Source organism: Lynx canadensis, chromosome B2, assembly GCF_007474595.2.
Source record: "Lynx canadensis isolate LIC74 chromosome B2, mLynCan4.pri.v2, whole genome shotgun sequence".
In the NCBI taxonomy this organism is placed as follows: domain Eukaryota; kingdom Metazoa; phylum Chordata; class Mammalia; order Carnivora; family Felidae; genus Lynx; species Lynx canadensis.
This window is the reverse complement of record NC_044307.1, coordinates 97257083-97275804: the sequence shown is the minus strand read 5'-3', so window position 1 is coordinate 97275804 and position 18722 is coordinate 97257083. Positions and strand designations below refer to the sequence as shown.

Here is an 18722-nt window from a genome sequence, read left to right as displayed (position 1 = left end):
TATAATACGTGATATCTTTATAGTTATAATATCTGGTAGGGCTGGACATCTATCGGTGTCCCCATCTACCCCCCCCACCCTCCCCCAACCATACACATGGCTATTATTGTTCATGGTTTTCCTGCCTACTTTTATTATGTTTGTTCCATGTGAACTTTAGAGTCAGCTTCCCTGGTTTCAGGAGGAAAGAAAGGTCTTTTTAGTTTAATTGGAGTAAACTTTATGAGGTTGGACTGTACCGTCTTTAAATATGATATGTTTTTATATTCTTTAAGGTAACTTGTGTTCCTTCACTAGTATTTTAGCAATTCATTCGTATCAGTTTTTCACATTTCTGAGTTTATTCCCAGCTCTTTAATCTTTCTTTTCATTGGATATAATGGAAGAAAAGATCCTATTTATAATACTTTCTGATTACTTTTTATGCATGAAAGTTATGGTTCATACATTTATCCTATTAACTATAAGTTTTGTGTGTATATATACGTATGTGTGTGTATATATATATGCTGCTACTTTATTGAATTAACTTCTTGTTTATAGTAGTTTGTAGTTGAGTCTCCTAGTTTTTCCCAGTATACAATTACATTGTCTTCAAACAGCGATAGTTAAAAGCTTCCTTTCTAATATTTATCCATCTCTTCTTTTCTTGCCTCTTCCTTTACACTGTTAAATAACAGTGGTGTGCATCTCTCTTATTCCTAACTTTATTAGGAAAGACTCATGTTCCTTCATAAAGTATTTGCAGACTTTGGGGCTGACACACATACACACACATATGCACACATCATATTAAAGAAATATACATCTGTTCCTCTTTTATTTAGGTTTTTTTTCCCATCAAGAATAGGAGTTGAATTTTGTCAAATGCTCATGTAGTTTGTATGGAGAGATAATATGATTTCTATCTTCAGTTTATTAATATGGTATGTTAACTTTGCACATTTAAAAATACATTCTCAAATTTCCAAAATTAAATATGTTGTGATTCATACCTAATGTTTTATAATGCACTTTATTCACTGTTTCTCCCTTGGATGGCCTTTTTTATTATTACACAATGTTATGTTGCACATTTGTAACTCTTGCCACAAGTGGAACTTTCTCTTTGTTTAAAGGCACAATAAATAAAATAAAGCTGACAATTTGATCTGACCAGTGGGTGGGAGGTTCCCTTCTGGATCTGAGCTGACCTTTTCATGATCCCGTTTTCTTATTATTTTTTATATTTGTCCTCAAATAATGATGGAAAGAGAAGGATTATGGTATGGGTGGCAGGAAGTAAAGTGTTTTAGTTAATCCTTCTGGATGGGTTCTAGTTAGTTTGAAGTTTCAAAGAAATACCATAAATGAACATTGTTTTATATACTTTGTTCATCATTTTTGTCCTCAGAGAGCCCACTGCCTAGAGCAGCCCCATCCAGTAGGGCAGCCGCTAGCTCCTTGTACCTGCTGAGTACTTGAGACGTGGCTAGTGATGTGTTGTAAGTGTAAAATACACACTGGTTTTGAAAATTTAGCATAAAAAATATAAAATATCTCAATAATTTTAAAACATTTTTTTAAAGTGTTTATTTATTTTTGAGAGAGACAGGGTGTGAGCAGGGGAGGGGCAGAGAGAGAGGGAGACACAGAATCTGAAGCAAGCTCCAATCTCTGAGCTGTCAGCACAGAGTCTGACACAGGGCTTGAACCCACAGACTGTTAGATCATGACCTAAGCCAAAGTCAGACACTTAACCAACTGAGCCACACAGGTGCTGCTATAATATCTCAATAATTTTATATGTTGAAATAATATTTTGGATATATTAGGATAGATAAAATGTCAGTAAGATTAATTTCACCTATTTCTTTTCACTTTTTAATGTAACTACTAGCAAATTTTATTTTATTTTATCCTTTTTAAAAGTTTATTTATTTTGAGAAAGAGAGTGTGTGCATATGCACACACTTGCAAGTGGGGTATGGATAGAGAGAAAGAGAGGGAGAGGGAGAGGGAGAGAGAGAGAGAGAGAGAGAGAGAGAGGGAGGGAGGATCCCAAGCAGGCTCCACACCCAGCACAGAGCCTGATGCAGGGCCAATCCCACAAACCATGAGATCATGACTTGAGCTGAAATCAAGAGCTGGACACCCAAAATGAGCCACCTAGGCTCCCCACTACTAGCTAATCTTAAATTACATATGCAGCTTACATTATATTTTTAATGGACATCACTGGTCTAGAGGTAGTAGGTATGTGTGAACTTATAAATACTACAATGGTTTTCATAATTTAAAAAGATGAAAGTAAATAAACTACACTTATATATACTCCCTTTTCTCCTTGTTTCTCCTTATAGGAATAAACTTGGATGATAATATAATCTAATCATACTCCGTTACAATGGGTTACCTCCTCTGTGATTTTTTTTATTGAACTGTTTCTAAGAGAATGCAGTTTCTTCATTACGCCCTTGACATTTCCACATAAGTTAAAGGTAATAGGCATCTTGTGTTTTGGCATACCAGCACTCAAGAGCTCACGTGAATATAGAAGGGAGTTAGTTTGGAGGTCCAAGTTTCTAACTTTTCTTTATCCTACGTAAATTGTAATAGAAGTTTCCTAGTTCAAAATAAAATTTGCTTCTGCATTTCTTTCATCTTTCCCGCCATTACCCCAAAACAACAGTTCCCACCCCTTAGTTCTCTGTAGGTAGAGCCAACGTTCTGCATCTTTTAGTTCTGTCTTGTGGCAATAGCCTGAGTGTTTTGAGGACTTCATTTCTTAACTCTTATATTCTTCAAAAACCAAAACAATTACTCCTAAAACATTTTTTAAAATCCTGGCTTTGTCGCATTTTTTAGGAAAATCATATCACAGAAGATATTGGAATATCAACTTGGAAGGAACAGACTTTTCTCTCCCATGGTGCCTTATTAGCAAAGAGCTGCCAGGCTGCAATGGAATTAGCAAAGCATGATGCTGACGTTCAGGATATGGCATTTCAGTATGGGAAGCACATGGCCATGAGTCATAAGGTATTTGCACATTTTTTCTTTTTCCAGTGCTTAAATAGCTAAAATGATACATAAGAAACCTCCTGCCATTTAATAAGCTGCTTTTATATCTCAAAAAAACAAAAATGTTTATTGTGTGTTTAAAATCTGTCAGTCATAGATGGTGATTGTTATGTAATATAAACAGTGTGAGTGGTGAGTACTGTGTAATTTTGATAGAAAGCTACAGCTGACTTAAACCATATTTGTGATGTTTGTCTTTTCTTACCACCTGAAAGGGTTCTTGAGAGAACTCTTACAAATTATTAAATAACCTGTAATGTTGCCCTTTACAGAATGGGAGATCATTTGCGTTTTTGTTCCAGTTCCCTTAAAGTTCCCTTATGTAAAACAAATTGTGGAAATTTAATGAAATTTAAAAATATACTGAGTAAAATCGAAAGCCTTAATTCTAATACTTGGTCCTTTTGAATGGGCATACTGACATATAAAAAGTCTTGAGGTTAGCTGTTATATTGTTGCCTCTGTACATATGTAACTTAAAGATTTCATTTAATATATATTTCTTAGATGTTACTTAAATAGCTCATAAGAGAGGAGAAAATAGATATATACGTTATATATATATACATGCATGTATATATATATATATATATATGTATGTAATATCTCCAGATGAGTTTTTATATATTTTATTAAATCTTAAATTTTATTAAACAATTATGTTCATTAAAACTTTATTTAAATTCTTTCAACGTTTATTTATTTTTGGGACAGAGAGAGACAGAGCATGAACGGGGGAGGGGCAGAGAGAGAGGGAAACACAGAATGGGAAACAGGCTCCAGGCTCTGAGCCATCAGCCCAGAGCCTGACGCGGGGCTCGAACTCACGGACCGCGAGATCGTGACCTGGCTGAAGTCGGACGCTTAACCGACTGCGCCACCCAGGCGCCCCAAAACTTTATTTAAATTCTTGTTTTTTTGGGGTGCCTGGGTGGCTCAGTCAGTTAAGTGTCTGACTTCAGCTCGGGTCACGATCTCGCAGTCTGTGAGTTCGAGTCCCGCGTCGCGCTCTGGGCTGATGGCTCAGAGCCTGGAGCCTGCTTCCGATTCTGTGTTTCCCTCTCTCTCTGCCCCTCCCCCATTCATGCTCTGTCTCTCTCTGTCTCAAAAATAAATAAAAACGTTAAAAAATTTTTTAAAAATTCTTGTTTTTAATTTAAAGAGTAAAAGCAAAGTCTGCTGCCAAATAGAAAAGGAATATGTCAGGAAAAAATTATCTTAAAGAATTTTAAAGATTGCTGTTAATCATATGAACTGTTCTTTTGCTTAGTAAAGTTCATCTAAAAGCTGTATTCCTTAAGCTTCATTTTCCCTGCATTAACTGGTGCTTTCTGAAAGGACTAAAACATAGTAGTGTGTATGCATCTTACTGATTTAACTCTTTTGACTACTCCTCCTAGATAAATTCTGACCTCCAACCTTTTATTAAGGAAAAGACCAGTGACTCCATAACTTTTAATCTCAACTCAGCTCCTGTGGTCTTACATCAGGAGTTTCTTGGAAGAGACTTGTGGATTAAGCAGATCAGAGAGGTAAAATGAAATTATTCCTATTTTGGGCATCAGTAGAGTAGTATTTAGTTGATTTTAGAATATAATTCATATTTCATGATGATCTAAGATTATAGAACAGCCATATAAGAGCATTTTCATATAACAGGTAAAATTCTTTGTAATCCACATTTTTAAAAGGCAAATGTTAGTTAAAACTTAGAGATTGAACTGCTGTTATTATCTGAGTTCTTAGAATACTGCAACACAAAACTAGTGCCTGTGGTAGATGCTAATTAACTCAGATAATTTTTTTTTTTTCTAAAGGCTTTCAAAAATTGGGCTATGGTAATAGCACCACCCTTTAACTGACGGCAATTTCCCATCTGCAGACTCTAGCACAAGCTGCAGAATTCCAGAAGCTCCGTCTGTCAGCTCATTGGGTTATTTTAAAACAAACTTGGACCCTGAATACTCAAATTCTGAGGTATTACCAAAGGAAAAAAAAAAAACATGGTGAAGTGGGAGGGGTACAGAGGCTTAAATTGGGTGAATTTCTTACTTTTTTGCAGGAAAGAAGGTATAAAAGATGAAAGGGAACTTTTTTGCTTTTCTTTTAATCCAGAAACTCTGGAATGATAAATTCTTGCCCTTTTACCCAAAGCTTCATTGAATTTATTTAACTTTGTGGTTCTAATCGATCGGGTTAATGGGAGACAAGAGAAAGTAGGCAGAGCTGAGGGCAGGGACAGCTGCCGTACTTAAAGCAAAGAGAGCCTAAGTCATATCTGCATTTGGAATGGTAAGATTTTCCCTCTCTTAACCCTCTTCCCTCACTGGCTTTCAAAATGCCATCAGCCAGCTTCACATCCCTCATATTCACCTGAATAGAAGATGAGAGGATTCCTTTTTGGGCAAGAAAATATAAAAATATGAAAGCAGAATTTTTATAAATTAGAAGAACAGAAGATACAAATGAGAAAATCTCCCAGAAAGTTGAACATAAAGTCAATAGAAGATAGAAAAGATGAGAAAATTTTGAGAACCAATTCAACAGATCCTATATACTCTTAGGAGTCCCAAAGAGAGAAAACTGAAAATGGAGTTAAGAAAATTAACAGCAACAAAAACTTGTAAAGAGAGGCGCCTGGGCGGCTTAGTCAGTTAGGCGTTCAACTCTTGGTTTTGGCTCAGGTCATGGTCTCACAGTTCGTGGGTTGAAACCCTGTGTCGGGCCCTGCGCTGGCAGTGCAGCCTGCTTGGGATTCTTTCTCTCTCCCTGTCTCTCTCTCTAAAAATAAATAAACTTTAAAAAAAAATCATAAAGAAAAGAAAAATCCTGAGAATTGAAGGACCTAAATTTCCAAGTTGAAATGGGGCTCTAAATAGTCACATCATTATCACATCTTGAAACAATGGGGATAAAAAGAGATCCTAATACTCCCAGGAAGAGAAAGAAAAACCTACATACAAAGGATCGAGACTCAGAAAGGCCTCTCAGTAGTGGCATTGAAAGCTTCAGGACAATGGACTAACATCTTCAACATTCAAAGAGAAAATTGTTGCCAACTTAGACTTTTGTGACTGTCACATTATCAAGTGTGATGTTAAATAAAGACAATTTAAAACGGAAACACAAGGTCTCAAAAAACTGACTTCCCAAGCATCTTTTCTCAAGGGATGTATTTCAGGTGCTGTGTTTTATTAAGACAAAGAAGTAACCAAGAGAGAGAAAGACATGGAATCTAGGAACTAGGGGATCAGACATAGGCATGAGGCAGTGGGAATTCCAGGGATAGCATGAAAGGAAGCATAATAAACAATAAGAATGCCAACAATAAGAGCACTTACGATGTGTCAAGCACTCTTCTAATGAGGAAACTGAGGCACAGAGAAATTAGCTTGTGCAGAATCACACAGCTAGCAAGCAGTAGATCCAGGATTTAAACCCAGACAGCCTGGCTCCAGGGCCCACATCCTTAAGTTATAAGTAACATGCTACACTCTCTCATCCAAGCAAGTCCTAGGCTGGTGGCTATGTATCCGGTCCAGATTGGGACAAGAGGACAGAGATCTCCAGGAGAAATTTCTTTAAGGAAATCAGTGGAACTAATATACTTGACAATATTGAGAATTTAAAGACAAATTAATGATGGATGCATAGAAAACTAAGTGTTCCAGTTACTGTTGCTGCATAACAAATTACCCCCAAAACTTAGCTGCTTAAAATAACCATGTGATTATGTTCATGTTTATTAAACATTTTGTGAGTCAGGAATTTGGACAGAGCACTGAGATGACTGCTCCATGACACGTGGGGCCTCAACTGAAATGACCCAGATGCTGGAGATGACTCAGCACTGCTGGGCACTGGAATCATCTAGAGACTCAACTCATGCCAGGCTGCTAGACTGGGATGTCAGACTATATTACTGACCAACCAGAGTGCATACACGTGGTTCCTCCATTTAGCTTGGCTTCCTTGCAACATGGCAGCCTGAGAATAGTCAGAGTTCTTACTTGCCAGTTCAGAGCTCCAAACACAAGTGTTCCAGCAAACAAGGCAGAGATTGCATCTTCTTTTATGACCAGCCTCAGAAGTCACACACACAGTCATTTACGTAGTCTCTTAAAAATTTTATATAGTTTGTTATAGTAATTCCACTTCTAATAATCTTTCCTCAAAAAATATCAGATGTGAACAAAGACTTACATGTTAGAATATGCACTAAAATTCTAATTCTAAAAGGAAAAAAGTGAAAGTTGATTCATTTAAAAATAGTAAAAAGAATTAAATGAAGTATAGTACAATGAATATCCTACAACTATTCAATATTGTATTACTGGGGTGTATTTGTGTGTTTTTTGACAGCTGAACCAAAAATATATATACAGATGGTGTTAGTAGCTCTAATTGGGTTACATTAGAATACATTGCAGATTTACATTTTGGTTGAAAAGATCCAGCTAAATATGTTGAATGGAAGCTACCAACTCTCCCTGGGCTATTTACATATATTCATATATATATATATATATATATATATATATATATATATATATGTAGCAGAGATCTGAATTTTAAAGAAGCTTCACAGAAGAGGGACATATTTAACTTTTAGTTTCTTTGCAAGCATACAAAGTCGTAAATGTAGACAACATGAGAATCCAGGATTTCCTAAACAGCTGGTGAAATACTCCCAAATCATTATCTCCAACTTGACTTTACATTTTCAAAGGGATATCCTTTCCAAATAGCCAGTGCCTTAGCCAGTAACTCAAATAAATAAAATATATCTTGTCCAGAGGTCAGTAAATCCTGCCAGGATGATGGCTGTGAGCAGGTGACATCCTGTCCTTCAGCCTAGGTTCCCTGTGATGCTATCTAGATCTTCATCCTTCAAGAAAAATGGCAGTCTATTGCCCATCTCAAGGACCTGCCAGGCTGCTGTGGTTTGCTCCAAGTGACTTCAGACCCTTCTCCATGTTCGAGTTATGTACAGGATCACTGGTGAAGAGATTAATTCATCTGAAACAAATAAGAAATAAGAAGTTAGTTTTTGTCATGCAAGGGGATACATTCCTCAGATTAAAGACTCCTTGGTTGAGTTTATTTTAACCTTCTAAATTATAATATTCATGTTTATATAAAGCTCTATAAGATAACAATCTTGTTCTGTGAATGCCTCCTACACAGAGTTAGGGGACAAAATTAGCATAATACTCAAGAGAGACATTCTATCCTAAATCTCAAGGAGGTTGCTTATTAATCCTGAAATTAGTTCTAGTACTCTCTTCACAGTTTTTCATGATTATTTGCCTCCACTGCATTTTTTGTGATCCTTTCCTCCCCAGGTTTTTTTGTTTTTTTAATTTTTTTAACCTTTATTCATTTTTGAGAGACAGAGTGTGAGTCGGGGAGGGGCAGAGAAAGAGGGAGACACAGAATCTGAAGCAGGCTCCAGGCTCCAAAGCAGGGCTCGAACTCACTGATGGCGAGATCATGACCTGAGCCGAAGCCAAACACTTTACCAACTAAGCCACCCAGGGGCCCCTCCTCCCCAAGTTTTGAATTTTATTTCAAGATCCCTAAGGATAACAGTGAATTCATCTGCCATAGTGAATTACTTGAAATAGTCATCCAGTTAGTATTTGTCAAAAAGTATGTGTGGTATGGTCTTCATAGAGTTAGGCTATTTGATGGCAGCCCTGTATTGTTAAATAGAAAAAGTCAAGTTGGTATAGCAGAAATGGCCCATAGGTGAAGGTTTTGGAAGACCTGGATTCTAATTTGGACTCTGCTAGCATCTGTATAAACTTAATCACATTCTTTCATGTCCTTATTATTATTTAATGTCAAAGGATGCTGTTGAACTAGATCATTCCTGAGGTCCCTTTCAGCTCTCAAATAAATCTAAGAAATAGGTCTCTTAGGCAAGAGATGCATTATAAGAAAAATATTAATCTCTATTAGAAGCTTAATACTAGTTTTGACACTGAGAAATAGAAAAGTCTTGCTCCCAATGATGGAAGTCACCTATGATTTCTTAACATCACATGTAAAATTACTTCCCTGCTGTACTCAGACAGGTTTGTGTCCCATCTACCCTTTTGATTTCCTGCTTGGGGAGAGTGAGAATTAATGACTAGACAGAGAAGTGAAGAAGAGATCACATACCCCCTTAGTGCCCATTCAATATCATTGTAAAGCCAGGAAGAAGAAACTTCTGGAATTTTTTGTATCAGGCCCTGCTACCTCCTCTTCAACTCCCAAAGTCTTAAGATTAGGTAGCTGTCATCCATCACACCCATAGGCAGACAGGTGCGCGCGCACACACACACACACACACACACACACACACCACGCACACATACCCTTTTATAAGAGGCGGTTAAAAGCACCAGGCCAGATCTGAAACGGGTGAAAAATATTTGTTGAGCAATGTTTCCATACTAAATTCTACCTTAATTTTAAATTTAAATTTATAGCTGCTGAAAAATAATGATCAGGTAAAAATACTGAGTGAATGGGTGATTCACCCTAGGGAGGTGAAGTCATTACTCAGTTATCATTTTGATCCCTAATAAAAGAAAGTAGAACCCTTCAGAGAACAACAGAGCTCTGACTCTCTGGGGGAGTCCAGAGGCCATTGCAGGTCAGCAAGCTTTATTTTTAATGATCTTTCTAGTTTTCTGCTGCCATTATAAGACACTGAAGAGATAGGAATTATGATTATATTTTCCTGGCTATTTCTGAAAGTACTGAAATGTCACTTAGGCTTGTGACATTCTGACACTGTCATAACCAGCCATAAACTATTTAAGTGGACTACATTTTACCAATGCTAAGCTATAACTCACTTATCTGTAGGTATCCTACTATTACTACTTATTCAAAATGTGAAGCAAAAATTGCTAGTCAAGGCTGGTGTACATGAACATAACACATGTATATTCTTAAACAAAAGAGACAATGCACATTCAGAGACTCTTCCTTAATGCTACCTGATATTCTCTAATTGCTTAACTTACTTTGAGTTGTTTCAAAAGGAATAATAATGACATCCTCTACTGCAGAGGGTGTACAATGTAGGCATTTGAAAGGACTGTATATGAGACCACAAAGACTCTGCAATGGCTCTAGATATCTCCTGAATTACAATATGTCTTAAGTTTTTCTGCTAGACTTCAGGAAAAACAAAGGGCTTGACTACAGGAGATACATCAGTATGTTGCCTAAAGGTCTATTGCCTTATAAAGAGGAGATAAGAAAAAACATACAAATAGTTTGTGTAATGATGGGAATAGTGTAGTATCGTCATTTAGAGAGCACAGAGGAAAGTCAAGAAAGGATTTGTAAAATAAGTGATCTCTGAGAGGGTCCTTGAAGAAGAAGATCTTAACAGCAAAGGTGGGAATGAGAGGCTTTCTAGGCAACAGAAGCCATAAAAAAGAGATGTAGATGGGCAAGTGCATTGTATTCAAAGAAATAAAAGTATTATAGTTTGGCTTAAATGTGAAAAATATAAGATAGTAAGAGATAGGCAAAGAATTGCTCCAAAATAGTACACAATGCCTATATTTAAAGGCTTTGGTTCAAACAAAAACATGTACGTGAATATTCAGATTAGCAATGTTTACAATAACCAAGAAGTGGAAACAGCCTAGGTCCATCAAATGATGAATGGATAAACAAAACGGAGTATGTCCATACAATGGCATAGTATCTAGCAGTAAAAAGGCGTGAAGTATTAAGTGCTACAACATGACAAAAATGTTCTGAAACTAGATAGAGGTGATGGGTGTATGACATTCTGAATGTACTAAAGTGCCCCTGAATTAAATATACTCTTTAAAATAGTTAAAATGATGCAATTTTTGTTATATGAATTTTTACTTCAATTGAAAAAAAAAAAAAAGACTGTGGATGTTTGCTTGCAGAAAATGAACTTGATTCAGGTCATGGAGCAGACATTGACAGTTTTTGAACCACATAGTACCAAGGTCTGAAATGTTTTAGGGAGGTATGTCTGGCTATATCATATAGGATGAAAGGAGCAAGGAGATACTAGAGAGAAAGAGATGAGTTAGGAAGTTTTGGGGAACCTGTTGATCCGCGCAGGGGAGAAATCCCAGTCAGAGCATTGGCAACAAGAATGGGAAGGTAAGGAGGTTAGGTGTAAAACTCACTTCAGAGAGGAGCTCCTGGCTGGCTCAGTCAGGAGAGCATACATCTCTTGATCTTAGGGTTGTGAGTTCAAGCCCCATGTTGGGTATAGAGATTACTTACAGTAAAATTTTTTTTTAAAAAACTCATTTCAGAGGCACCTGGGTAGCTCAGTCCGTTAAGCGTCCAACTTCGGCTCAGGTCATGATCTCACAGTTCATGAGTTCAATCCCTGCGTCAGGCTCTGTGCTAACAGCCCAGAGCCTGGAGCCTGCATTGGATTCTGTGTCTCCCTCACTCTCTGCCCCTCCCCCACTCCCTCTCTCTCTCTCTTTCTCTCTCTCTCTTTCTCTCTGTCTCTCAAAAATAAACATTAATTTTTTTTTTAACTCATTTCAGAGAGAAAATGTATAGGGCCTGAAGACTAATATGATAGGGAGAAACTGGCAGGTGTGTACTGGGGAGGGGCAGTCAGAGGCCAAAATCATGATTTTGAACTTGGATTAGAGGAAGAATTGTGCCATTAATATTAATAGGCAAGTTAAGTGAAAAAAGTGGTATAAATTTGGTTTTTGACATCATGAGCTTGAGGTGCGCCATCAAGATTGGTGACCATCATCTTGGAACCTGGCCACTGGAGGAAACAACTCAGTTCCATTTTCAGCCTTTTTTATTTACTCATGGCCTTTCTGCAATCTGGGTAGATTTTGTGTGTGTGTGCAATTTTAAATTTCATGTCTCTTCCAGATTCCAAGGGAGCAGAGCAAGAAAAAAAGATTGACAAGCCTTCTGAATAAAGAGAAATTTGTTATGTAGATAATACAAGCCCCTCCTCTTTTTTTTAATTGGACACCATAGCCATCTATGCACCTATCTGTTGCTTCCTCTTTTCCCAGTTAACCAAAGGAAGAGAATACAAGAAATCTCATCCGGGGGCATTCACATTTCTCTCCAAAATTTAGCTTTCCTAGGTGAAAGAGATGGTAACATCAGGTACCTGAGAAATCTAGTTCTAAATGGTATTGATTTCCTTACAGATGCCTTTGTGCTATCTTATTAATAGACAAGCATGATCAAAATAACAAAGAGGCCTGCCCTGTTTCTTTCTTTGTAACTGGAAAGTTGGGTTGATACAAGCCCTGCTTCTCCTACCAAACCAAAAATCAACTGCTTCAACTTTGGGGCTAGCAGATCTAATAGATTTCTGATTTGTAAGCTTTCTAAATCCTCATACAGTCTACCCATACCGTTGCAGGATGACAATGGGGGTCCTACCCTTCCTCTCTTCCTCTGTTCCCCAATAAGCCTTTTCACGTATATACTAAACTCTACCTCTTTGTACCAATACAGATGTACAGAGAGTTTATTTTCAATAAAACCTGTCTTCTCTAAAGGAACTAAATGATATTCCTGCCAGTGCCAAGGCAAGAGACCTTTAAAATGTCATTTTTTTTCACAGCCACCAATGTAATCTTTTATTCACACAAGGATTATTAATGGGCAATGGCTTAAACCAATTGAATGGATGGTTAGAAGGGAACTGAATATTCACATGGATTCAAAGTACCCTACAGATTACTCATTAAATACAAAGGGAAGCAGTGAACAAACTTAGTTTCACCAATAATGACACAAACTGTATCATTATTGTATGACTCCTGATATAATAGAGAAGTATACAGCATCATTTATGTAGTTGTGTTGCCAAAAAAAATTTTTTTTTTAATTTTAATCTAATCATGAGGAAACAATCAGACAAATCCAGGATAAGGGACATTCTCCAGGGCAACTGACCTGGACTCTTAAAAAATGTCACTACTATGAAAGAAAAGGTGTGGTATGGGGACACTTGTAGATTAGAAGAGACTTAAAATCCATGACATCCAAGGAGAATGCATGATTTTTAATTTGATCTTGGAACAAACAGTTCTAAACAACACTATTGGTTGAACTGGAAACCTTTGAATATGGACTTCTTAACCACTTTAAGAAACGTTAAACTTGTTGGATGTAATAACGGTTTGTTGGTTTTGTAGGAGAACATTGTTGTTGCCGAAGTATTCAGGGATGAGACAGGATGTCTATAACTTACTCTCAAATAATCAGCAAATCATTGTCCAAAGAGAAAGCAAAGAGGACAAAATGTTAGCAATTGGTTAATGTAGTGGAGAGCAGATGGGTGTTCATGATGTTTTTTACACTAAAAAGTTTGAGGAGAAAAAAAAAAGTTTGAGGAGGAAGGTAGTTTTCCTTGAAGTTTTAAAAAGAGAATTTCTTTAAAAACGACTGTTGTTCCCAAATATAGCTGCTAGCATTCAGGAAGAATAACATGATAAGTAGAGATGATCAGTCTCTAACAATTTCTGGACTCCCTGCTGTGGAATATTAGTTTTCTACTTTTAGAAAAAGGTTTCTCCATATCCAGCTTTCAAGTCCAGATAACAGTAGTTGAAAATTGGAAACAGTTCATTTATGTCATCCAATCCTTCTTTGTTACCTGACTTATAAGAAAGCCATTTGTTTCTTAAAGTAAAAGACCATATTGTACATCCATTACTTACCAACAGGGGATCTATCTGCCTTTGGTCTGCAGAGACTGGTATATAAACCTTTGGAATTAATCCCTCTGTGCATCCTCTCGCTCAGAATACTGGCTTTTTTTTTTTTTTTTTTTTTTGCTTTTGTACAGAATATTGTTTTACAGTGCTCACTATAGCTGTCTGAGGAGGCCTCTGGTGTCATGAGCACTGGCACACTATCTTGTCTGTTTTCACTTTTTTTTTTTTTAAGATAAAACAAGGTTCAAACCACACATTCTCTGTGAACTGCTAAAGACTGGGAAAAATTACTTTCTTTTCTCATGACCTGGATTGACAAGAAGCACACCTACAGGAGGCAAAAAGATGAGTGAATCCCTTTTAAAGACCGTAGTAATGAAGCCCTCAGAGAATTGCCGTGTATGGTAGAATTTACAGTGGCTTCTGGAGATGAACAGTGTGGCAGGAAGAGGTTCAGGACTGCTGGCTGTTGAAATACAGTCTGGAATTTATTTTATATCAGCCTATTTTGGGCCCCAGTGAGAAAGTTATTTTAATAATATCTTGCTCTGCTACAAATATACATGATAAGTGGCAGATGTCAGAAAAAGAGGGGAAAGTTCTAGCACTCCATTCTCCTTGAGACTTAAGGAGTTTTTATAGTTGTTCTTTTTTAGCCTTTGAAGTAAACATGAATGCATACAGGAGCATAAATTGAAAAGGACATTAGACATGGTCCAAACCAGTGATCTTCAAATGAGTCAGAAACTCAGGACCAGAGTACTGAGGATGTGCATTTTTAACAAACTAGTCAGGTGATTCCAACAGCCAGTGCAGCGTTTGTGAGAGCCCAACATTTGGGAACATGTGGTCCAGTCCAGTACTTACTTTACAAATAAGAAAATGAAGACCCAAAATTTTTAAATTTCAAAATTATTAGACATATTCATGTATCGTGTGCTAAAAACCGTATTTTCTGACACCCAGTACACACCTCTTCCCGGGAGGTCACAGTGCTTTTTGGAGTGGTCACCGTTAAGATAGTAGGGCACTTGCAGGGCGCCTGGGTGGCTCAGCTGGCTAAGTGTCTGACTTCAGCTAAGGTTATGATCTCACAGTCCCATGAATTCAAGCCCTGTGTCAGGCTCTGTGCTGACAGCTCAGAACCTGGAGCCTGCTTCGGATTCTGTATCTCCCTCTCTCTCTGTCCCTCCCCCACTCATTCACTCTCTCTCTCTCAAAAATAAAAACGTTAAAAATTTTTAAATAAAATAAAATATATTAGGCCACTTGCTTTCCTCCATAGACAAGGCCTACTTAACACCGTAAGCTTTGAGGTATGCATCTTGGATTGTCCTGAGGTTTCCGTTCAGGGCGCTTTTCAGTTCAACACACTGCTTTCAATGTTGAGGCACGTTTTGGTTTTTTTTTTAATGTGTATATATTTTTGTGAGAGAGAGAGAGACAGAGTGCAAGTGGGGGAGGGACAGAGGAAGAGAGGGAGACACAGAATCTGAAGCAGACTACAGGCTCTGAGCTGTCAGCACAGAGCCCAAAGCGGGGCTTGAACTCCAGAACGGCAAGATCATGACCTAGGCCAAAGTCAAGATGCTTAACCGACTGAGCCACACAGGTGCCCCTCAGGTTGAGATGCTTAAATTACACTAAACCGCTATGTCTGTGGGAAGGCTACTAGATCATTCTTCTCTGTTCTATCCTTTTGTTGTTTGATTTTCATGAATTCTTTGAATTTATTTTCTAGATTCCCCTTCTAGGTATACTTATAAATAGAAGTTGAACACTAAAATGAAAATACGGGTAAAAATTAGTTGCCAAACATCAGCTGATGGTTCCATATTAACTACATACTGGTGCTGTGAATCGAAACACCCAGCTTTACTGAGAACAAACTGAGGGTTGATGGGGGGTGGGAGGGAGGGGAGGGTGGGTGATGGGTATTGAGGAGGGCACCTTTTGGGATGAGCACTGGGTGTTGTATGGAAACCAATTTGTCAATAAATTTCATAAAAAAAAAAAAAAAAAAAAGAAACACCCAGCTTTTCTAGAAATAGAAGTGGGTATAATGAACTTTGCTTCTTAGGTTTCCTAAATAGACCATACATAACCAACACATATAAAGAAAAAAGCATTTATCCACGTATGCATCCATTCACCAGATATTATTGGCCACATGTGCTCTATACTAGTACTGATCTAAACATGGAATACAGTTGTGAGCAGGAGAGAACTTTGCTCTCCTCTCATAGAACCTAAGTTCTAGAGGGAGATTGTATGTGAAGCCTAACCAAAACAAGACTATGTAACCCCTGGAATAGAAGCTCCACGAGGGCAGAGATTTTTATCTGTTCTGTTCATGGCTTCATCTCCAGTGCAGTGCCTGACACATAGTAGGCACACAGTGGATAATTATTTAGTGAATGAGGCATCAGGTGAAAGAGAAACTATAGCCTCTCCCAAATTAACTATTTTGCAAAAAGAAATAGAATAGGTAAAGTGTAATGAGAAATGTTACTTGTATAGGGGATTAAATCTCATTTCCATCAGTTTCTAACGTGCTGTGTTTTCATAAGCTCTAAAAGCATCTTGTGAAAAAAAAAAGTGTATCAGAATGTGTACTCTTAGGTGCGTATATGACCTACGTAGATACTAACACACAGCAGCAGCTAGAAATACATATTGTAAATCCTATAAAGACTTAAATATTTATAATATTTATCTTATCAGATAACTGGTGCTTTCTGTACAAGCTTACTGAGCAGTCCAGGATGAAGTGGTTTCACAGAACTGAAATGTTTTTTGTAATAAAATAAAAAAGGACATTCAGGTGAGCCACATATCAACAGCTAACGCCTATTCAGGTTGTAAATGGCTGCAGTAATCGTGCCGTCATTTTATGTAGCCTTCTGATCTCCTAGCTCTCAAACCATTTAGGAGCTGATCCTGAACAGATATGGATTACGTACATGGCGTTCCTGTGCTGCCATCCCCAGCAGAGTGTATCTTTTCTGGCTCAAAGAGTGGTAACCAAGCCAGGAATACACCATGAAATGACAGAGTTGGAAGGTAACTTGTGATTGATAAAGCCCAAGGACTTCAAAATAATAGAATTCTCTAAGATAGTTTATAATCAAAGTATGAGAAAAATGGTTGTACAGAAATTTCTGATAGGATCACTATAATGTTATCTGTAACCAGCGTTATGGTCACTCTTCCTACGTAAGGAAATGGCTGTTGATTTTTCTTTCTTTCTTCTTTTTTTTAATGAGACAAACTGAAAAGTGGCTCACTACTTTCAAAAGGAAAAGTCCACCCTAAGTCATCGTAAATTGTATCATTTCTCTGCACTTTACCTTGCAATCTCAAGATACAGAAGCTCCTCAGCTTCCTAACTTCCAACAAATACCACTTTTAACACTTGTAACGTACTCTTTTTGTGAAACACTGAAAGATAAGAATATTGAAAGATGCAGAATGATGAGCCGGTTGGAATAGGAACACAACTGAAAGTAGTGAGAAAATGGCAAATTTGTTGCAGGAATGGGTTGTTTGACAAGAGGAACAATTCTGTGGAGCTCCCACAGTTTGTGCATCATTTGAAAAGTACCGTACTTGAGCCATCTATACTAATCAGCAAGAGGCATGAAAAAGGGTGAACAATTGAAAAGGTGGAAAGCATGTGACCATAGGATCAGCCTCAGTGTCAGAGATCTCTTAACCTAAAATGAATTCAAGGGACAGCTGGAAGTTTGAGAACTTAAAGACTAAGGAAAACTGTGAAATGCTGCTGCTGAAATTGTGGTCACAAGCTATGGATTGTTCCTTGGATCAAGGCCGGTTGATATTTGCACAGTAACAAAATTTAGTAGCTGGGTCATGAGTGCCCTGGACAGACGTGCTCAAGGGTTCTCTGTAAACCGTAGATGTTACGGTGGAGAAAGAGGGATTTTCAACATAGGCAAAACATTTGGGGAGAATATGTCCATGGAAACACAAGTAAATGTAAAATATCTGAGCAGAAAAGAAACCTAGTTTCTAAATTTCTGCAAGAACTGACTCCTATTCCTTATGATCTAACGCATCTCAGGACTACATTCTGACTCGACTTAGTTCATCCCTAAAAAATTTCAAGAGCAGATTGAAAACCCCAAATTCTTCTTCATAGTATATTGATTGCAGGGGCCTGTAGTGTCATAGAAAACATTCAAGTCCCCATTTTCACTTACAGTGGTTTGTGATGGGGCCAAAAGCTATACATGAGCAGTGTCTTCTTCTAAGTTGCTTATTATGAAAATAAGAAAAACAAAATGCAAGCATCTTTGTATAAATTTTTTTAAAGGACTGTAAAGAAGCAAGAAGAGTCAGGGCCAATGTTATAAATCTTCTTTAATCTCATTAAAGTAATCTGCCCACCTTCATTATCTCTATAGTGTCATTTTGGACTCAGGACCTAACCTATTTGCAAATTGAAGGATTCTCATTCTGTGCAGAGGTGGCGAGAGAAGTTTGTAATGAAGTCTACAAAAACTGAGTTGGCATATCGACAAAGGTTAATAACATTGGTTATCTCTGTCATGTTAGGATTTTATACATGACACATTTGAGTAGTGTATGTATTCAGTTTAAATTTTTTATAACTAAAAATATTTTTTAAATACAACCCCATATAGGATATATTTTTCAACTCCACCTTTTTCTCTGTCCTCATCCCTGATGGGGTGGGAGGTCGAGCTGGGGATCTTTCAACATAATACAACATGATAAAAAATTATGCCAAAGGAAGTGGAGGAGAAACTGACCCCACAGATTACAAACTGATTATACGGGAGGAAACATGTCGTTACAGTGGAACCATCTGATAGTCACCACCTCAACCAAGTGATCAAATTTATAGCATTACTATGAGTGGGACAGCCTGACATTTTGTGCCTCCTGAATTGATGCAAT

At 37.5% G+C, this 18722-nt stretch overlaps 1 protein-coding gene across 2 annotated transcripts in view; it reads left to right on the top strand.

Moving 5' to 3' along the window:
- PDSS2 (decaprenyl diphosphate synthase subunit 2) overlaps positions 1-18722 on the top strand; it is a 262983-nt gene that overhangs the window by 217379 nt on the left and 26882 nt on the right. For both annotated transcript variants that reach the window (XM_030316061.1, XM_032593230.1), the window contains exons 5-6: positions 2848-3021; positions 4464-4595. In XM_030316061.1, the coding sequence (XP_030171921.1) occupies positions 2848-3021; positions 4464-4595 (306 nt within the window). The remainder of the gene's footprint in view (positions 1-2847; positions 3022-4463; positions 4596-18722) is intronic.